At 48.8% G+C, this 22709-nt stretch overlaps 1 protein-coding gene across 3 annotated transcripts in view; it reads right to left on the bottom strand.

Annotated features, from left to right (window-relative positions):
• Positions 1–2001: 2001 nt before the first annotated feature.
• LOC127007538 (neural-cadherin-like) overlaps positions 2002–22709 on the bottom strand; it is a 48479-nt gene continuing 27771 nt past the window's right edge. For 2 of the 3 annotated variants that reach the window (XM_050878710.1, XM_050878724.1), the window contains 12 exons: positions 21151–21273; positions 20350–20499; positions 13994–14166; positions 13008–13194; positions 11890–12120; positions 10343–10483; positions 9151–9354; positions 7661–8666; positions 7243–7428; positions 6328–6452; positions 5264–5357; positions 2002–4859 (listed from right to left, as the gene is read on the bottom strand). In XM_050878710.1, coding sequence (XP_050734667.1) covers positions 3829–4859; positions 5264–5357; positions 6328–6452; positions 7243–7428; positions 7661–8666; positions 9151–9354; positions 10343–10483; positions 11890–12120; positions 13008–13194; positions 13994–14166; positions 20350–20499; positions 21151–21273 — 3651 coding nt within the window. In that variant the 3' untranslated portion in view covers positions 2002–3828. The remainder of the gene's footprint in view (positions 4860–5263; positions 5358–6327; positions 6453–7242; positions 7429–7660; positions 8667–9150; positions 9355–10342; positions 10484–11889; positions 12121–13007; positions 13195–13993; positions 14167–20349; positions 20500–21150; positions 21274–22709) is intronic. The other variant, XM_050878717.1, reaches the window with a different exon arrangement.

Raw genomic sequence — 22709 nt, 5'->3', positions numbered from 1 at the left:
TTAACAACTGAAAAAGTGACAATGTATAATAATTGAGGAAGGAGAGAGAGAGAGAGAGAGAGAGAGAGAGAGAGAGAGAGAGAGAGAGAGAGAGAGAGAGAGAGAGAGAGAGAGAGAGAGAGAGAGAGAATATTAACTTAACAAACTTCTAGTAAAATATTCATACATAAGAAAATGAACAAAAAAGAATTATAATGGAAACGTGACATGGAGAAGAAAACATTAAACAAGCAAAAAATGACATGAAAGTAAAAACATCGTAAAAGTATGAAAACAAACAAACAAAAACCTTATAAAAAATACACGACCAAAAAACAATTAATTATTTGTGGTTGGGAATGGAAACTGGAGAGGTGGGCGGCGGTGGTGGTGGGGATGGCGATGTGGTGTGGGCGGCGGTGGTGATGGCGGAGGTAGTGGCGATGCTAGTGGTGTGCTACTTGGGTTTGCAAGGCCTTGGGAACGAGACTTGAGCCTCATGATTGCAAGTTCTTCACGCGGGGACCAACGACCTTCTCATGTTTCCAGCGTCCAAGGCGAACTAGACCTTTTGCCTGGCAGGACTCAACATTCGTTAGCACATCCACAGTTGTTACAGAGTTCTTAGGGCAGTTTTCAGACATTCAGATATCAGGCTTCTCACTTTTCACGTGCACCTGAAAGTCTCAACTAATAACACAGTAAAGGAGTTGTACTGTATAGGTTAATTGTACAAGAAATATTCAACAAAGGGAGGAAGAGGATGCCTGCCGGTCACTCCCCAAACAGTATATAGATATGAGAATGTAAAGAAAAATAAACTGCCATATCAATATAATTATCACTTATTAACATATCACCAACAACTATTTTATACAGTGGAATCAGCAGAAATGATCGAGAAATTTTAAACTGTGTGTAGTACTTTTGACACTAAAGGATAGCAAAAGAAGAAAATCCATCACACCATGAAGCGTGTGACCCCCGGCCAGGCGTACAGTGTACAGGAGACGGCAGGGTCCCACTAACACGACAATAATACCAAAGGCCCATTGCTGCCACGTCATGGACTGCACAGAGACTCCCTCAAGTGAAGCTGCTATTTTTGGGATGTGGACACTGCTAGGGTTGGCACTCTGACAGCAATGTAGGAGTGGCTGCCCTTGGAACTCCAGGAATATGCAGGGGAACATTGGAGGTCGTAATATTTTCCTTTAATTACTAGCAGTTGAACTGTTAAAGGAAATAAGTTTCCTCAGAACCAGGGTGGACTGCGTCATTCTGGACAGCAGGCACTCTGCCCTTTCATTAAGCTGAATGCTAACATGAGATGGTAACAGCTAAAATGGACCTTGCCACAAGTTCTCTCATTGGAACAAGTGTCGACAGTAAATTACATCACAGTCCGCTGGAGAGGAAGACACGAACACGAGAATTAAATAACTATATGTAATATATAGCACATACAGAAAAAAAGGTCAGAATGCGGACTTCACCTTTTCTGATGCCAGGCTATGAGAAGCTTGTCGAAAACGTGGACCCAAGTTTGGCACAACACCCCAGCTCTGAAGCGCTGAGAAGACAAAGCCTTGACCGGAAACGCCGTGATCAAAGGTTCTTGGAGGAGTATTAGCTATAAATGTATGAAAAGAGGCAACAAATAATGATATTCATTATTTATTTGGAAAATACTTACACACGAAAAGTATGACTGACAGAAAAAAGTATGACAGCAGATAATCGCAGCAGAGATCAGCGTTTTTTTCAGCGTCGGAGGTAGCGGCCGTGCCATCGTGTCCCCTGGGGGTGGACTTATACAGACATGCAAGCAGACAAACCACAGTGTGTGTGTGTGTGTGTGTGTGTGTGTGTGTGTGTGTGTGTGTGTGTGTGTGTGTGTGTGTGTGTGTGTGTGTGTGTGTGTGTGTGTGTGTGTGTGTGTGTGTGTGTGTGTGTGTGTGTGTGTGTGTGTGTGTGTGTGTGTGTGTGTGTGTGTGTGTGTGTGTGTGTGTGTGTTCTCTCTCTCAAGAGGAAAGGGGATTCAATGAGCAACAATTACCATATATGTTCGCAAACTTACTCCTAATGAATAAGTGATTCTTATTATCAACATACAATATGCACGTCAGATCAACCAAATGCTGCCCCGTTTACTGTGAATCAAACAGGGACACACTATATAGTTAAGAGGCATTTTTTTCGTCTCTCATATCTGGGTCAAGAGCGTGAGACTGGTTATACAGCGTGGCGTGTGGGCGCCGTGACGGCCGGCGAGTCGGCGATGCGTCCAGCGGCAGACGAGGCACTGAGACAGACCAGCCCCTGTGTCGCCGACACACCTCAGTGAACGTGACAGTAACGGAGAGTTATACATCTGATAAGGTTATGATATGTACACTGCTTCAGTTAGTCACATCCAAGCCATTTATCAATATACAATCATCTGTGGTATCACGATTACGAATTCATAACACCATTCCTTAGGCAGCAGCTACAATCAAATATACGAAACGTCTTACCGACTACTTTCTTTTTAGACAAGGAAAACATTTATCTTAGAGCTGGAGAAGAGTAATAACGAGACGTAGCAGTCGGAAGTGCAACGACGTGATAACATGATGCACAGTCATGCATGAGATCAAGCAGTTTTCTCTCTCTCTCTCTCTCTCTCTCTCTCTCTCTCTCTCTCTCTCTCTCTCTCTCTCTCTCTCTCTCTCTCTCTCTCTCTCTCTCTCTCTCTCACACACACACACACACACACACACACACACACGACTGCGCGCGCGCGCATCCACGTACACACGTTCACACAAAAAAAGAAACCGAGCGCGCACACACACACACACACACACACGCACATTCATGAGAAGGGAGTTATGCGTCTTAGACTAACATGATTTAACAGTCACAGGATCAACACTTGCGTTGACAAAAGGCTGGCAAGGTCGAACGCAAACTCTACAACCAGCCAACATGCACTAACGCCAACTCACGCCAACACAGATTCCATCAACATTTCGTTTGAATAATCTCTTGCTGAGTCAGGAGGTCGGCAGTGGCCGCCTTAGGGACTTTTTGCGACTCTGAAGAGGAAGGTCTTCAATTTTTCCTACCCCCCCCCCCCCCAAAAAAAAAAAAAAAAATCACGACGAAAACGTTTATCTTGTTAATCCAGTATGTTTTTTTCTTATACTTTTCTGTATTAAACATTTACGTAGTCACTGCAGCTGCGGAGAAAGGGTTGCGGGTCATACAAGCATTCAAGGGAGAACGAGGTGGGACACAAAAGGCATTGAGTGGCAGGAGGGGAAGGATAGAAGGTGACGCCGAAGTGACGCAAGACCAGTAGTTTCATGTGTTATATGTACGTCGCATAACTCACTAACATCGGAAGAAAGTCAGAGCAGAACAGTGGCTAAGACGACTGTGTGTGAACCGCGCACTTTTTTCCAAGAATCAGCATTACATTCCCTTTTCATTACACAAGAAGGAAGCAGCGAGCATTCATAGCAGAGTTGTCTGTTTGCTCAAGGGTTTTGTGATTTATTTACTTTCACTTTTGCCCTTAAAATACGTTTTACTGAAATGAGTAATCTATATTGTTTCTGTTTGGGTACTTTTCAACTTAGTTCCCTTATAACCAACATTCAAGCTCTTTCCTGCGAAGGGAAAAGAAATATCACTGGCGTTCATGCTCAGTTACATGAACTCCCCGTGGAATTTATGGTACTGGTCAATAAAACGTAAATTCGTATGGAAGGCCCATGTACATTAGGAAAAGCTTTGAGCAAGAGTTAAGTATGTCTGCCGCCACAACTAAACACTAACACCGGGCCGCCACACATCACCTTAGCACCATGTTTCTACTCCTTTCATCGATCTCACTGTCGCCAAACAAGTGACAGAGTCACTCCTCTTATCCGCGGAGGAACCCTGTGCCGTCTTCTCCGTCTTCTCCGCGCTTTTTGTGCCTAAAACGTCTTTTGTTAACCGGTGCTGCGAGGAGTCTTGATCCGTGGCCTCTGAGGCACTACTGGATGAAGCTTTCTTTCTGTTGAAAGTGGCAGAGTTCTCCACGCTCTTTGGGCCAAAGATATCACCATTTGACCGGTGGTGCGAGTTGTCTTGTTCCTTGGCCTCTGAGGCACCATTGGATGAAGTTTTCTTCCTGCCGAGAGTGGCCGAGGTCTTCTCCGCGCTCTTCGGTACATAGAGGTCACCAGTTAACCGGTGCTGTGAGTCGTCTTGCTTTGTGGCATCTGAGGCACTACTGGATGACGTTTTCTTCCTACCGAGGGTGGCCGACCTCTGGGCTGGGTTGGTGTACAGATTGCTAATGGTGGTAACCATGGAGTCGTTGGTGTACCTGGTGGGTGTGCTTACCTGTCGCTTGCCGGAGAGGGACAAAGGGGGCGGTGGTGTCCGCGGCTTACTGGCGCCAAGCGTCCGAGGGCTAGGCTGCGGCGGAGGTTCTTTTTTCCTGAGAGAGGGAGACGAGGGTGCAGCTCCACTCCTTGTGTTGAGGCAGTGTGTTTCCTGTAGGTCACTTTGGCTTTGGAGTGAGGACGCCTGAGGCTCCACAAGGTTGCTCTTTTGGGCCGGAACGGGCGTCTGGGAAGGATCCTTTGTGGCTACGGAGGATAAACAGGACGGCGGGATTTTGGGGGAGGAAGCAGGGCGCTGGGTCTCCATCTTGCCGGCTTTGCTGGCGGGGTTGCCGGGCAAAAAGAGATCCCTAGATGGCTTGTTCGGAATGTCTGGAAATTCATACTCACTGTCGTCCTCCGCGTCAGACTCTGCACGGTAGATCTTGGCCAACTGCTCGAACCGTTGACCCCAGTCCGTGCGGTAATCAAACCCTACGTCACTTTTAGAGGAGCCTGGGTAGGAGGATGGAGAAAAAAACACTGAACCGGGAAGATTTTCAATCAGGAAGACAAATCTACTATCGTTTACTATTGCCAGATTAAATTAGTTTAAAGCTTTAAGCTGTTGGTCACAAATAGTTTAACCACTCTCACTAGACCACTATTTAAAGCTTTTCCACGGAAAGCAAAGCAAAAAATGCACTCGTCCCGTTACTTTACAATCTATTAAATGTTTAATCAGTCTCTCCAGCAACTTGACTTCAAAATCGATACCAAACGTTTAAGCGACTCCTACCCGGCCCATGCCTCTACAACCGCTATTATCGCTTAAACAGTGACGAACCTGTCACGTGACTCCACAATCGCTAGTAAGCGCTTAACCAATTAAAGAATATGATTCACAAGCAGCCACTCACCCGAGGCCAGCGAGGAGAGGGACGCAGCCGACATCTCGTCCCCTTGAAAGTCGTAGTAACGCACGTCGTCCACGTCTTGGTGTTCTTCATCAACCTACAGCATGGAAGGAAACGAATTGGAAAGGTAACGAAGGGAAACACCCACCTATTTACTCATTAGGTATTTCTGCAAGACTTCTGTAGCACAAGATAATAATTTCCGTCCGGCCTGGTCAAACTCTTTCGTCTCTGCCTGTCAACATCTACCTTTCCTTCCTGCTGGAAGTATGCCTTCATACAGCCTGTGCCTAAGAAGGGTGACCGTTCCAATCCATGTAACTACCGTCCTATAGCTTTACTTTCTTGTCTATCTAAATCTATATATATAGATATATATATATATATATATATATATATATATATATATATATATATATATATATATATATATATATATATATATATATATATATATATATTTGTTGTTGTTGTTGCCCTTGAGCCGGCTCTTTTGTTGTAAAAAAAATCAATGACTTGCCTGTCCTCCTAACGTCACTAAGACCTACGACGTCCCATACAATCTTTCAGTTCTTGCAATATACAGCCAAGTTACCCTCACAACTAAACCTCCTCTTGAAACCTTCACACACACACACACACACACACACACACACACACACACACACACACACACACACACACACACACACATACACACACCGCTCTGGTAGCTCAATCGGCTAGAGCGCCGCGCTGCACGGCTTCACGGCCAAACAGGCGCCGGTTCGACCCCGCTCAGGCCGGATTCTTTCCGTTGACAAGGAGTGGTTACTGTCCCCCCTTGAGCAAGGGAGATGGAGTGTGTAGTGTGTGAGGTCGTGGCAGTGCCCAGAGATCGACGATAATGAGCATGCACTTGTTCGTGTCGGGTCCAAATCGTGATCAGGCCGTGGTGAGTTACACACACACACACACACACACACACACACACAGATACACATACACATATACATTCACATTCACACACACACGCACACACACACACACACACACACACGCACACATACACATACACACACACACACCTTAGCGATGTTTTCCTTGATGAAGTCCCCGATGCAGAGGCCCTCGGGCATGGAGGCCAACGGGGCGGCGCCGAGTCGCTGGCAGGCGTCCTGGGCCACGTCCGGCAGCGTCCCTTCGTTCTCGTCTGTGTTGAGAACCCGCCAGCAGGGACGGCAATTACATAAGGGGACCTCCGCCAAACCCACACACGAGACGCGATAGAAATGACACTATGGTAGGGAGAAGCCGGCGCCACGGAGGAAAGGTCTCTCTATGAACTTTATATGATAAAAGAAGAGAGGTTACGAGCAAGAGAAAATATGAAAAGCGCCCGCAACAACACGCTCTCCTCCCTGGAAAAATAAATATTGCCATAAAGAAGTATAAATTTGGCCCCAGGAGTGTACTGAAAAAGTTTTGGTAGTAGGAAAGAACAAATACAGAAGATGGAAAACTGTTTTTGCAAACCCACACACGTGATAGGGGAACAGTGAATAAAACTAGTTAGTGACCATGGCGTGTGAGACTGTGCTCTGTGCTGATCAAAGACGAAATGATAATTCGAACATGACATCATTCGCTCAGTAATCATTCTCATGCTATACATTTCTTTAGATTTATCGCTAACCTGCCTAGACTAAGAAGCATGCTGCCTATAATTTTATCATCTTCGCTCTCACCCTGCATAGGTGTCGGCGTCGAAACGTGTTCCCTTTGAAATCAAGTTAATGCTCAGAGCTCTCAAAGGGTTAATATCTCCGTGTGACCAGTGTTGGAAAGTTGCCCATTATTACTACGGGCTACTCAATCCCCACTCCACTTCCCCCTTCCCCCTCGAGGCTACCCCTTTCCTCAACCTCCTCTCCCCATACAGACTCATCCCAGCTACTCAATCTCCTTATCAAGTCTCCGTCCCGCTCCTCCAGGCTACTCACCCCCCACAAGGAAGCCGTCCGGAGTCACTTGCAGAAACTTGAGATCAAAGTGCGTCACGTCCTTTTCCCCGAAGCCCTCCAAGTCGGTGCCGCCCATTGTCTCCTTGACCAGCTCGCGGTCCAGGTTTGGGTACGAGACAGTCTTCTTTCCGCGGCGCACCAGGCAGAGGATCAAAGCCACCAGCACTGTAAAGCGAGAGAGGCAACCCGTGCTGAGTGGCCAGACAGACAGAAAATCAAAAGCCACCAGCACTGCACGATTATATACGAGTTCTTCTTACTAATCATATTTTCCCCCAAAGACGAATTTAGTTAAAAAATGTATTATCTACTTGTAAAAGAATATATAGTATGAGGAGGGAGGCATTAACAGGATAAAGCAGTGGATAAAGGAATACACTGAAGCGATGAGACTTACGCAGGAGGCTGAGGAGGCTGGCGAGGATAATGATGATGGACTGGCGGCCAAGCACCACCCGGGACATACGGGGGGCGCCACACGGCTGGAAGGTGTGCTTTTGAAAGTCTGTGGCGTTGAGGTCGTAGAGACGGTCGTTGTGCCGCAGCTCAAGGACACAGCCACTGAAGGGGAAGGTGCTGGGGGGCGTGAGCGTCCAACCGTAAGAGTCAGCTAACTGAGGGAAGCTGACCATTGCCGCGAGACCGCCCACTTGCAAGGGTCCATGAGTGTTGAGCAAGTGGCTGGGGTTGTTGGAGAACCTGGCCAGGGGCACGGTCCTGCGGCAGGAGTCCAAGTTGTCGATGGTACTGTTGATGCCGCACTCTATGACCTCAGCCATCACGCCGCCGTCGCTCCACGTGAGGATGTACTGAAAGGTCCTGAAAGGGGTTGCCTCGACTGGAATAGAGATGTTCATGGTTCCAGTTCCAAAGTCCAGGAAAGTCTCGACTACCCAGTCACGGAGGATGACGTACAGGAAGTCCCTCGGGTAGTCAGGCCACGGGGAAGGCACAGTCGGCCCGGCGTACAACAGGACACCGCTTTTGTCGTTAGTCTCAAAAACGAGGGAGAGAGAGGACTGGTCACAAACGGTGAACGGTTCGTACCAGGCAAAACCACGTTCAAATCGGGCCGTCAGAAGTTCACACCGCGGGCCGTAGTTGGAGGCGTCGGGGCAGTGGCAGGTGAGTGTGCTGTTCATGACGAGGCATGTTCCTCCGTTGAGACAGAACCCAGAGTAGCACACGGAAGGGGGCGGCTCGAGGGGCCCACAGTTGCAGGTGTAGTCGTCGGTGATGTCCACACCGACGAGCGAGGTGGTGGCGCCGTTGATCATGAGCGGCGCCGTGATGTTGGGCCGCAGGATATGCTGGCAGCTCTTGGTGCCACAAGGAGACGTGGCTTCGTAGAGGCACGCGTTGATATTTACGACAGAGATGTCCACGCCCAGCGCTGCTGACACCTGGACACCAAAATTAATAACTCTCTCTCTCTCTCTCTCTCTGCATTGTCACTAACAATAATCCCTCTACACAATCTTCACTAACATGCTCCCTCTACCATAACCACTCCATAACCGCCCTAAATCGGCAGTGCTTCGGCAGGAACCATCCGTACCCTACACCTCTACAACATTCACATCTAGGAGCTCCTACCCTCCCCCGAGACACAGCTGTCGCCACGCCGCCACCCCCCCTCCTCCATACCGCCGCCACCACTCAGGGACTCACTACACAGCTGCAGCCACGCCGAAACCACCACTCCCGGGCCCACCACACGGCCGCTGGGCGAAAACAAACCCCAACAAATGATGATCACACGCTAACACTACTTCTGACACACCACCGCCATCCTCTCGCTTCCATCCCTCTACTGTGTTTTTTTGCTACACCTCTCTTTTGTTTCCCCTTTCATGCCAACTCTCCCCTTTCCCCCCTGAGGCCCACCTGCTGCCTCCTCCGAAGTAGCAGTCCATCGAGGCGAGCGGCGGTGTAGAAGGGTGAGCTGTGGCAGTTGTATCGGACGTCGACACCCAGGTTCCCGGGGACGTCACGCAGCGAGAAGATGTCCACCTGCGTCGCGGAGATTTGGTGTATCCTGGCGATCTGTTTCTTGAGACGCTCGTAAAGGCTGGTCTCTTTGGCGCCCGGCTGGCAACGAATGAGGAGGGGAAAGAAAGAGGGTTATGCGTGTGTTATATTGTGTGCTAGAGGAAAGGGAAGATGGCGGGGAGGAGCGAAGGTTTGAATGGGAAAGAGATGAAATGAAGATGGTGATATTGATATGGTTATGAGGAAGGCTATGGCTGCTTCTGCTGCTGCTGTTGTATTCTGCTCCCTCACAGAAATACTGATAATATGGATACCAATTGATTAACTTTTTAAACATATACGCTCATCTCTTTGTAGCTGAATACCTCTACATCAGTATTTTACTTGGATAAAACTTCGCTGAAAATACTAATATTTTTTCTTTGTGAATAATTCATTGATAGTTAAAAAGAAAAGGCGATCTCATTTTCTTCGTCCTTGGTGAATTACATTTTAGATGGTTGCTTATTTTTTCTCTTTCCATTTCCCTCACTTTAATTTATTTTTCTCCTTCCCTATGGGCAGCCCACAACTTGCCTCGGTAACTCGCCGTTCATCAAAATTCTCTTCAAGTTTCCCGAAACTTAAATTCACTTCTCAATTAATTTCTTCCGTCGCTCTCAACCTCCCTTTTCACAGCACCCCTTCTCTAAGCCTTCCCGCCCCGCCCTCCATGTTCCACCTTCTCATCCCACCTCCCCCTCAAGTCTCACCATCTTTAGCTTCACTTTGTAATTTCCACCTCGCTAAGGTAGAGATGAAGCGTAATGGTGGGCGTTTGATGTTTCACTTGGGTTAGGAGCAGACCAGCTACTTTGAACCACACGGGCTATGTAGTCGTAACATTATGTAGTTTTATATAAATCGTCCACACAGCACACCAATGCCTGCCACTCCTCACAACCTTCTTGCCCTCATCTTACCGTCCCTCTCTCCCCACAACCCTCCAAGCCGTGGCTCCCCTTATCCCATCCCTTTCCATCACTTTAACATTGGTCTTTCTCCACATCTCACTATTCTCCGCCTCCCCTTCCCAGCTGCCCCTCACCTCGACAGGCTGCAGCATGACCTCGGTGGTGGTGTTGGCCAGCCGGAGGGAGCCAGACTGCGTCACCGCCTCCAGCGTCAGTTCCACCACGTTGATGATCGTTTCGCCGATAGCCATCTCTCTCCTGAAGTTGTCGTGCACCTGAGGGGAAAGGAAACACGCACCATCGTCATCATCTGCGCTGTTGTCACCCTAACACAAGCTAACACACTCTTCTTCCCTCACCCTAACACAAGCTAACACACTCTTCTTCCCTCACCCTAACACAAGCTAACACACTCTTCTTCCCTCACCCTAACACAAGCTAACACACTCTTCTTCCCTCACCCTAACACAAGCTAACACACTCTTCTTCCCTCACCCTAACACAAGCTAACACACTCTTCTTCCCTCACCCTAACACAAGCTCACACACTTCGCTTCCCTCACCCTAACACTGGCTAACACACTCTTCTTCCCTCACCCTAACACAAGCTCACACACTTCGCTTCCCTCACCCTACCACAGGCTCACACACTCTCCTTCCCTCACCCTAACACAAGCTCACACACTCTCCTTCCCTCACCCTAACACAAGATAACACAATCTTCTTCCCTCACCCTAACACAAGCTCACACACTCTCCTTCCCACACCCTAACACAAGCTCACACACTCTCCTTCCCTCACCCTAACACAAACTCACACACTCTCCTTCCCTCACCCTAACACAAGATAACAATCTTCTTCCCTCACCCTAACACAAGTTCACACACTCTCCTTCCCTCATCCTAACACAAGCTCACACACTCTCCTTCCCTCACCCTAACACAAGTTCACACACTCTTCTTCCCTCACCCTAACACAAGCTCACACACTCTCCTTCCCTCACCCTAACACAAGCTCACACACTCTCCTTCCCTCACCCTAACACAAGCTCACACACTCTTCTTCCCTCACCCTAACACAAGCTCATACTCTCTTTTTCCCTCACCCTAACACAAGCTCACACACTCTCCTTCCCTCACCCTAACACAAGCTCACACACTCTTCTTCCCTCACCCTAACACAGGGTCACACACTCTTCTTCCCTCACCCTAACACAAGCTAACACACTCTTCTTCCCTCACCCTAACACAAGCTAACACACTCTTCTTCCCTCACCCTAACACTGGCTAACACACTCTTCTTCCCTCACCCTAACACAAGCTCACACACTCTCCTTCCCTCACCCTAACACAAGCTCACGCACTCTCCTTCCCTCACCCTAACACAAGCTCACACACTCTCCTTCCCTCACCCTAACACAAGCTCACACACTCTCCTTCCCTCACCTTAACACAAGCTCACACACTCTCCTTCCCTCACCCTAACACAAGATCACACACTCTCCTTTCCTCACCCTAACACAAGCTCACACACTCTCCTTCCCTCATCCTAACACAAGCTCACACACTGTCCCTCCCTTGTCTTACCAAGCTCGCACACTCTTCTTCCTGCACCCTAACACAAGCTCACACAATCTCCTTCCCTCACCCTAACACGAGCTCGCACTCTTTCTTTCCCTCACCTTAACCCTCAAAACGTGGGTGCCAGCCGGAGTCCCCCTCAGCATTGTAATGTGCCCCGTGTACAAGTCAACCTTGAAATGCGACGCCACTTCGAGGGAGGTGCTGGCGTCCACTTCGAAGGTCTTGTCCTGACGGTCGTGGTCGTCGTCGTCGGTGACATGAACAGTGCCAATGACCATAGCGGGAAACTGATCCTGAGGGAGCATGGGGGAAGGTGGCCTGAGGGGCTGCTACAGGGGAGGGGAAGAAGGGAAAGGGGATGAGAATGAAAGAGCGGAGAGAAGAGAAAAAAATGGAGGTAAAACATGCAGGAAATTGTATTCAAGAAACAGGAGATTATAGCAGAAGTACAAGAAAAACAAGAACAAGAAGAATAAGAACACGAACAACAACAACAACAAGAACAAGAAGAGGAAGATACTCAAGGGTGAGGGATGGAGTTATCAGACAAGTCACCTTCCATCCATCTCTTTCTTAATCCTTCCCTCCCTCTTTTTCATCGCCGCTAATGCATCTTTTGTTCGTGATTCAGTTTTATCCTCGGTCTCCTTTACTGCTTCCATTCACACACCCACTGAATCACGTCTTTTTGGTGTCCCTTTCATACATTTAGTCAACCTTTAATTCCTTTCATGCAGCCGTTTACCATCTCCCTTACACACACTACTCTCCCCAGTCTCTCCATTAGACGTTTCCTCTGCTTTCCCCTCCCCTGTCCTTCAGTCGTCCCTCCACGCTTATTACTCAATTAATAACTTACTCTCCCTTTAAACAGAATCATATGTGCGTACCTTTCTCTATCATTTTGTCTTCTTTCCTACAAGACATTCGTTCTCTTCTCTGATTTTGCTTTGCTATTTCACACTCTCGACAGGTTTCCCCTTCATGATTTTTTTTTACTTCACCATATATATCTTCAATTCTATCCTTTACTCTTCCCTCTACACACTTCTTGTCCTATCCCTTCATTCTAGCCTACAATCCCCTCTCTCGTACTTCTGGTCCTCTTCTTTCTGTCCGTCGTATCCTTTCATTCTGTCCTGTAATCCCCTTCTTTCCTACTCCTGCTGGTCCTCAAATTACCATCCGTCCTTTATCATCTTCATTCCACACACACCTGGTAGTTGTAGACGCGGATGCTGGCGGCGCCGTCCGTCATGGGGGAGTCATTCTCGTCGCCCACCTCCAGCGTCAAATACCGAATGCCACCCAGCCCCGCACTGTCCCGCGCCGTGAAGGCCAGACGGTACACCTTCTGCTGCTCCCTATCCAGTACCGTCAAGGGGCTCAGACGGTAGCGGGACCTGAAGACGGGGAGGGCAGGGTGATGGGACAGGGTGACGGGGAGAGGAGGGTGGTGGGGCAGGGTGGAGGGGGGGTACGATGGGGTGATATGGGAGGAGGCGAGTTGGTTTGAATGAGATGGAGGACGAGATGGAATGGTGCATAATGGGATGGTTATGTTTGGAAAGAAAAGGGGATGGGAGGGAAGGAGATAAGATGGGATTGGATATAATCGGAGGGGAGGGGAGGGGAGGGGAGGGGAGGGGAGAGGATGAGGATGAGGAGGAGGAGGAGGAGGAGGAGGAGAGAGAGAGAGAGAGAGAGAGAGAGAGAGAGAGAGAGAGAGAGAGAGAGAGAGAGAGAGAGAGAGAGAGAGAGAGAGAGAAAAGTTAATGTCCACCAAAGCTAAATGAGTTCCAGCTGCATAATTATAAAACTCAATTCCCGCGTCTCCTCGCTTCCATCGCCTCCCATTATCTCTTCCCTTATCCCTTCCTTTATCTCTTCCTTTATCTCTTCCTTTATCTTTTTCTCCCGCTTCATCTCTGCTAAACATCAAAAGCCGGAACCTGCAAACGTTACTCTCGCACTCGCCACTTAAGTATCTCCACCACATAATTTGTTTCTTGCCTCAGCAGGTTAAATATGCTCAACAATGACATGCGCGCAACTTACACCAACTTAACTCTCGCCTTGTCACAGAGTACGATTTGCATTTCATCTACCCATCAAAACACGAACACGCACAAGCACACGCACTCACACGCACCCCCTCCCTAACACACACACCTTGCTTTTCTACCTTCCACCTTGCATTACCTGCCCAGAGGCGTGAGGGTGAACTTGTCCCTTCCTTGCGGGGGCGTGGACGAGTGGAATTCCAGGGAGCAGGGACACCCGTGCTCCTCGCTGTCCGCGTCGCCCAGCTCCAGTACCACCGGCTCCACCAGGTGCGGCTCCACGTTCTCCATGACCCTTGCGTAACCCTGGGGCTGAGGAGAAGAGGCGAGGATCAGGGGTGAGGGTCATGTGTGTAGGAGGGAGGAAGAGATACACGTGCCTAACCCTGGGGCTGAGGGGGAGAGGCGAGGGGAGGTGTGTGGGAGGGAGGTGAAAGGAGGGGGAGACAAGTGCGAATCCATGAGGTTGCGGGGGAGGGGCGAGGTTGCAAGGTGTGGGAAGGAGCTGTATAGAGGGGAGACACGTCCACAACCCTGGAGCTAAGGGGAGGCGAGGGCGAGGGGTGTGGATGGGGGTTGGGGGAGAGGGAGAGGGAAACAGACGTGCGTAACACTGTGGCTGAGGATGAAAGATGGGGGTCAGATGTTTTGAATCAATCAATCGATCAGTCAGTGGGGGTATACACCAGTGTGGGGTGGAGGTCACCTCGCCCATCCTACAACACCAGAGCCGGGGGTTCCCCCGAGCAAGTGTCCATGCCGTCCCTCTGTCCTACATAAGTACCTCATGACAGTATCCATTGACTTGACAAACAAGTCACGAATTTTGTGGGCCTCCCATTGGCCTCTTCCACTCGGGATTATCTCTTATAAAAACAGCCCGGTAAACAGGGTCGACTTCTGGGAAGTGTGCCACATGTACGTATAGCCGGAGCTGGCGTTTACGGACTATGCATGTGATAGGCCTGAGGGAGTATTCGCCGATTTGACAAAGTCATTCCAGTGATACCCTATGCTTCTGCGAAGGTACTCATAAACAAAAGCATCAATCCGCCTCAAGTCACTATTTAGTGTTCACGTTTCACAGCCATATAACAAGACAGGGAGCACGAGAGACTTAAAAATATGGATGTCTGTCCCTCTGCACGGGTATCGACAACGTCATATACTTGTCCTGAGCGAATCCATAACACCATAGGCCAAGCCCTGCCCCACTCTCGTGTTCACAGGAAAGAAGCTGGACACGTCCCCACCACACTTCACAGCAGGGAGGCGGTGGCTGAGTGGTTAGTTTGCCGGCGTAGCGGACGCGGAAGCGGGATCGCGTTACGCCCGCCGCAACAAACTGGGATTTTTCAGTCACCGCCGAGTGACCTAAGACTACCCACATGCTGTCCTGAAAATCACCAGCCAACCCAGACTCTAGATTCTCTCTCAAAAGAGAGGATCAAAGATGAGCTTCGGGGGGGCAGCATGAGCCCAGAAAGATGGCGCCACTATAAACACTTGTCTGCGTCATAACGGATTGGGGCCGACCATCAGGCCCCACCAAGAAAGGAGGGTGCGTCACATCTCCTACACGTTACATCTACAAATTTAGAAGTCTTCCGAGTAGTGTCATATTTCCTACAGGGATACAATACATCTACACACAAAAATCTATTCAGTTACAATTCCTACAGGGCTCCAGTCACATTTCCTACAGGTCATATTTCCTACACCATGACAGCCAGCGTGCTCTGGAACTTCGGTGCAGCATCTTCCTATGAGCAATGGTTCTTCTGCCCTGCCGACACGATGGCACCTGTGCAGATTGCATAGATATTCTTGCGACAACAGCAGATAATAACAGCCCTGCAAGATGCCCTATTTGTAGACTACCCTTCATGACAGGCTTGAGATATTCATTTACAGATTCCTTTTTAAAGTAATGTGTTCCAAAAATCAAATTTCAACTTTTTTTACAGTTTAGTTTTGTTTCACTTTTGGACATTCTACGTACTCGCAGAACTGTAGGAGATAATTATGACAGCATAACTGTGGGAGCTACGCCGGATGCACTGATTTGTGCTGGAAATACGCTGGGCACTCAGTTTTTGTGCAGGAATTGTGCCGTACTCAAGTTTTTGTGTAGGAAATATGACGGACTATGTATAAGAAATGTGACAATACTCCATTTTTTGTACTTGTGTAGGAAATGTGACTACGCCCCCAAGAAAGTCTACCGGCGCTATAGGCTGAAACGGGAAAAAAATTGTACCAGAGTCCAGATCAGGCAATCGACCAACGGTTTTTGCAGGGATTCCACGGAGTTGCAAGAGATCCCAGAATGCCTCGCAATTCAGTGAATTAAATGCCTTCTTGAGATCGACATAGCCTCCAACATCCCCTCTGAAAACTCACGTCGGCGCTTCACCAGTAGTACGCGAAACACATGGATACGGTCAGTTGTCGAATTCCCAGGCGTGAACCCGGACTGCTCAGGTCTCTGCAGCTTCAGCAGCTGGTTGCAAATCCGTATACCCAATATGTGAACAAGCACTTTGCCTGGTACACTGAGCAGTGTAACACCACGGTAGTTGTTACAGTCCTTACGGTTCCCTTTCCCTTTCCAGATAGGGACGACAAATCTTCTTAGTCAGGAGGAATGGTACTAGATTTTCTACAGTATCTTGAACACACTTCCCCATGAGCAACTCCGCACTGATGTTACAAACACCAGCTGCCTTTCCACCCTTTAATCTTGCCAAACCCCTCTGACCTTGTCAATAAATAGGGGGGAGGGAGGTTACTTTCAACAATGCATGGATCAGCGTCCTCCATTTGCGACCCAGCAGCTCGGAACTGCCCATTCGGAGGGTGCGACAAGTACAGCTGCTCAAAATACTCGGCCCTACGAACCCTCTGCCCATCTGTGCCTGACACAAGGCAACCATTTGCTGTTCAATTAGCGCTCACTTGAGAGAGAGGTTCGAAGCGGACCTTCCTCAGAGCTCGGTAGGCAGGTCGGACATTGGTCTGATACGGAGTCGAGTTTGACGTAGAATACCTCCTTCCCTTCAGTTTCATACATCTCTGTAGATATGGACATTGTAACACGAGACATGAACCCCAGGGTGTGCTCCAGCTTCGCTCGCATTATACGCTCATCAAACGAAGTAACCTTAACCACAAATGGCTGCAATTGGCTAGAGATGCCTAAGCTACCCCTTAATTATATTACGACAGGGCCCATTGATCATGCCGGCCTAGTAGTAGGTGTATCCTCCCCCGACACACACTACTGATCTCGCCATTGCCAAGACGCCTCGTCTAAGAGAGTACAATTATATCCACCTGCAGCCTTCTGGGCTCATTTTCTAGCTAAGGCAGTCGTTGATACTCAGAGGGGCTCAGGACGTTCCAGGAACCCACATGCAGAGCCCTACGAAAGTTAATCCAGAGGCTGATTTTGCAGGCGGGCGCTGCTTCTGCACCACACCGACCATCCCAAACACAAAAAGAGGGGTTGAGGCCTTCCCCCTACGAGATCCGGGGTATTCCGTAGGTTTTGCCCTACACTCGTCATTGACGGCAGGATCGTCCGTTGCGGATGCATAAAGGAAGCCTGCCGCACTGTCGGGCCCCCAGCAGAACCGGATTAGGATCGAGGCTTTACGGGAAGGGGTTGCAGGCCCCTCCCCAACCAACCCAAATAAGGGGCTGGAGTGACTGCTAGACGTAATTAGGGACACAGGACCCCTGAGAGGATTAATCCCCGGACCACCCATAAAGGAAGCAGCTTAAGCAGGAAGGATGGGACTAGAGAGCAGCAGCTCAGGGAGGCTGAGGAAGCTGCACTCCTCATCTAGATAGACCATACAGATAACATTTTCGTAACTTTATTGTTGTTGTTGTTGTTGTTATTGGTGGTGGTGGTGTTGTGCTGCTGCTGCGTCTCTCACCAGTCAAGGTGCGGTAGTGAAGGACGGAGCGTAACTCAATGTAACGATTTTAAGCCTTAACTTTATTCTCTCGTTCACAACTTTCTTTCGACTTTCTTGCACTTATTTTTCTCTTTTTCCGTCATTCTTTTAATTTCGTTGTCCTTCTTTCTTCCTTTTTCTCTTACTTTTTATCTTTTTCCTCAAACTTTCCTTCCCGGTTTTTCTTTGTAAAACTTTGTTCCCCCTCTTTCTAGATTTCATTCCTTTATTCATTTCCCTCTTTTCATTACTCTCGCCACGCACCGACCGGAGCCGTGGCCCCCAACGCTTTCTAGTTAACCAGCGGGTGTGATGGTGTGCCGTGTGTTGAGGCAGAGAGAGCCTGAAGCTGAAAAGAACTACGCCCGACACACACACACACACACACACAGAATTGTGTGTGTGTGTGTGTGTGTGTGTGTGTGTAATTCACCTTTTGGTCTGCTGCGGGTCTCTCTCGAGACAGTCAGCCGTTCCCCTACGGAAAAGCACAGAGCTCGTAGTACCGATCTTTGGGTAGGACTGAGACCCCTCACACACAACATACCGCGACGACGAAGTCACAACTTGCCTGACGTCGCGTACCTACTCACTGCTAGGTGAACAGGGGCTACACGTGAAAGAAGATAAACCCAACTTATCTTCACCCGGCCGGGGAATCGAATCCCGGTCCTTCTGGTTGTGAGCCAGACGCTCTATCCCTGAGCTACCGGGCCGTGTGTGTGTGTGTGTGTGTGTGTGTGTGTGTGTGTGTAGGGGAGAAGACCTTTTGCTTGTTTACGTAACGACGGAGGTTTTAGCGATCCCCGAGACAGTAAAAAGTAAGGCTGGGGGCATACACTATAGCTGCGCGTGGCCTTGGTGCGCCTCTTCGTCATATTGTTTTTTGAGCCTGGAAGGTAAAGTAGGGATCATTGACTATAGTTGCGCGTGGCGGCGGTGCTCATCTCCGTCCCGTCCCGTCCCGTCACTGTGGTAGTAGAAAACCCACTAACCTGAAACAGGGCCCGTACAACACCAAGGTTACCACATTTTACCTTCCCCGGGTTTCCCCAGTTATACATTTATCGACCATCCCGAAAGGAAGGATGAACAGCTGGATTGGCGTGCCCAGGTCAGGGATTCGACCACAGTCCTGCAGATTCGTAGGTAGGGACAGTAACAACTTTACCGAGGAGGCGCTGTGGTGGGTGATACCTCACTACCCCGCGTCAAAGGGCAAGTGCAATATTCGGTTTACCACATTTCATTTACTCAGGTTTCCGCAGACACCCGAAAGGACCCGAAAAGACTTACCCGAAAGGAAGAATGAACAGCTGGGTGGGCTGCGAGCCGACTTCCCAGGCCGTGATTCGAACCCAGGCCCGCAGATTCATAGTTAGGCATGCTAACCACTACACCATGGAGGCGCGCATGCACAACACCACTTACATTCTCTGCTGTCGGTGTTTATATTTCATTTGTTTCTTGTATGTTTGTAATAAGATAAATATTCCGAACAGCTTTCGTGGAGAAACAAATGTTAACGCACATCCCATCATGCCCTTACTTTGGTGTTGGGCTTATTATATTTTCCGTCTGTGATGGCTACGATTTGCAGCCGCTGTCAGGGAGACAAACTCCACGGCCAACATCGGTATTCAGCAGCAGCTTGAATGTCGATGCACCTTCAAGCCTCGAATTTCCAATCAATTGTCAATAGAAAAATATTCACTTCTATTCTAAAGAAAGCAAAACTTGTTTAAAAACATTATTTTTACTATTAGCTTCATGGGATCTCTTGCAGGATAAATGCAGTGCGTAGCTAAAGATACTTTCGTTCAATGGCCTGGTGTAAAATAAAACAATTTTTGTAACTGCGCTCTTGCTCCAGTTCACCGTGCTTTCTAATAGTTTTTTTTTTTTTTTTTTAAAGTCGTGTGCCGATGGCTCCCTTTTGCAAGTGTACTGGAGGCAAAATCTGCTGCAATATTGACTGCAATCTTCAGAGCTGTTGGATGAGAATGGTCCATTACATTTGGTCATGCCATTGCAGGTATTGAGGTCTGAAGATTGATACGAGACAGCAAAGGTTACGTTTCCTGGCTGCGCGTTGTGTTGAATAACGACATGTTTTTTTCTTCTTCATATTTTCCAAGTTGACAATAAAATCGGATCAGAAAATGAAACAATAGATATAACGACCTTCACATCAGTCTACCTCAAGTCTAAAGGCGGCGGCTGAGCGGTCAGCGTGCAGGCCTGATGATCCTGACACTCGCGTTCAGGTCCGCCCGCCGCTACAAGCTGACAATTTTCACCCATCGCCAAGTGGCCGAAGATAACCGACATTCCGTCATGATGTCCACCTGTCAACCTGGACTTTAACGAAGCTCTCTCAAGCGGATCAAGGGAAGCTCCGGAGGACAGCATTCTCTCTCTCTCTCTCTCTCTCTCTCTCTCTCTCTCTCTCTCTCTCTCTCTCTCTCTCTCTCTCTCTCTCTCTCTCTCTCTCTCTCTCTCTCTCTCTCTCTCTCTCTCTCTCTCTCACCGGCTTGATGATGTGCGGGTAGTTGTCGTTGAGGTCCAGGATGGTGACGTGCACGGTGGCGGGGTCGGCGTCGTGGCCCTTTCCGCCCTCGTCGTTGGCTCGCGGATACAGGGTCATAGTGCCTCGGATCGCCGCCTCCCTGTCTAGGCACTGGTGGGGAAGAGGAGGCAAGCTGAAGGGTGATGAGTATTGGACATGGATGGCGAAAGTCACAGTGCCTCGGATTGCCTCCCTGTCTAGGCACTGGTGGGAATAGCGGTCAAACTGGTATTGAGTACAGAGGAGAATAATAACCGACACGTCTGCAATGTGTTGGTTTCCGGTCACTGCGACACTTACAAGTTTTGATTATGTTCAAAGACAGACCACCTGTTCTGGACACTAAGGTCTGTGTAGTCTGAACGTCCATGTAAATCAATGTAAATCTCTCTCTCTCTCTCTCTCTCTCTCTCTCTCTCTCTCTCTCTCTCTCTCTCTCTCTCTCTCTCTCTCTCTCTCTCTCTCACTCCCCTTTTCTTCCATTCCCCTTTTCTTCCATTCCCCTTTTCTTCCATTCCCCTTTTCTTCCATTCCCCTTCTCTTCCACTTTCCCTCTCTTCCACTTTCCCTCTCTTCCACTTTCCCTCTCTTCCACTCCCCCTCTCCTTCTCCCCGTCTTCCTCTCCCCGTTTCCCCCTTTCCCTCTCCCCGTTTCCCCCTTTCCCTCTCCCTGTCTCCCTCTTTCCCTCTCTCACCCTCCCTCTCCCTCTCCCCTTTTCCCTCTCCCTCCCTCTCTCCCTCTCCGTCTCCCGGAACACTCACGCCTCGTATGGAGAGTTGGCCGGAGCGACTGTCAATGGTGAAGTTCCGCTGTTCGTCGGGGGACAAGTAGTAGAGGATGTTCTGGTGGACGGAGGGCGGCAGGTCGGGATCCAGCGCCGACACCTGCTGGGGTACAAAGGTCATGGTGGTGGTGGTGGATTTTGTAGTTAGGTGGTGGTGGTGGAGGTGGTGGTGGTGGTGGTGAGTTAGTGGTCAGGTGGTGGTGATGGTGCGATGATGAGGAAAAAAAATGAGAAGAGGGGAGAAGAGGACAGAACAAAGGAGTTGGAGAACTAAACAGGTGAGGAACTAAATTGATTAATATGGCAGCTCTAGACGCGCGCGCGCACACACACACACACACACACACACACACACACACATACACACACGACAAATAATACCTAGCATCCTTACCCTGACGAGGATTGAAAAATCAAGGAAAACTACAGAAAATTTATCAGGTAAAATAAAAAAGTTTGACAATCCTCTCATGGAAGGATTTGCCAGGAAAAAAAGTAGTTATAAAACAAATTAAAAGTTATCCTGTCGTATTTATTCTTCTGTTTCGTAATGTTTCCGCACCCAGACTTGAACCCATTCCGGCGCACAGGCTAATCCTACCCTGTTTATTGGTACTCCTCTAAGCCTCTGACCCGTGTTTCTGGTGGTCTTATTGCGACGCGCCTCCCCGAACGACAAGGAAACTAAAGAAAAATACGAGTGACGCTGAGCCCTCGGGTAAGACTAAGCCACAGAAAAGATGGATTTAAGGTAACTCTCCAAATTATGGCTTTGTAACCCTGGAGCGAAACAAGGGGAGAAGAGGGGGAGGAGGAAGGAAGGGGAGGAGGGAGAAAGAGCGGGAGAGGACTAGAGAAACCAGGATAAAAGGGAAATGGGGAAGGAAAGAAGGTAGGATGGAGGAAAGCGATGGATTGTAGATAGGGAGAGTATGTGAGGAAGAGGCAGGTCAAGGAAGGGAAGGGAAACGAGAGCAAGAGACGGATAGAAAGCTGAGAGGGAAAGGGCAAGAAGGAGGGTGGGAGAGCATAAATGAAAGTGGGCAAAGAGGAGTAAAGACGTGAAGGGAATGGAATGAGGGTCAATAGAGGTGAGGAAGCGGCGGAAAGGAGGGAAGGAAGTGAAAAGGCGGTATGAATGGCAGAGGAGAGGGAAGGTAAGAAGGTGAGGGGTCGACGTCGAGCGAGATAAGCAGTGAGGGATTACGAGAAAAGTCGACCAAGAATTAGATGACAGTTTTGCTGCAGGAAGAATATGGAGTAAAGAGGAAGCACATAACGCGAAGGAAAAATATAATAAATACACACACATACTACTTTGTTCATTTGTCTCATTCATTTCATTTCATCTTCCATTGATGTACATTTTCAGCTCTAGGGCTGCCTGGTACTTCATGCAATAAGCCGTTTATTATTATTATTATTATTTTAGAGAGAGAGAGAGAGAGAGAGAGAGAGAGAGAGAGAGAGAGAGAGAGAGAGAGAGAGAGAGAGAGAGAGAGAGAGAGAGAGAGAGAGAGAGAGAGAGAGAGAGAG

The sequence above is a fragment of the Eriocheir sinensis genome, chromosome 3 (assembly GCF_024679095.1).
Source record: "Eriocheir sinensis breed Jianghai 21 chromosome 3, ASM2467909v1, whole genome shotgun sequence".
NCBI classification, from domain to species: domain Eukaryota; kingdom Metazoa; phylum Arthropoda; class Malacostraca; order Decapoda; family Varunidae; genus Eriocheir; species Eriocheir sinensis.
This window is presented reverse-complemented; position numbering and strand designations above follow the sequence as displayed.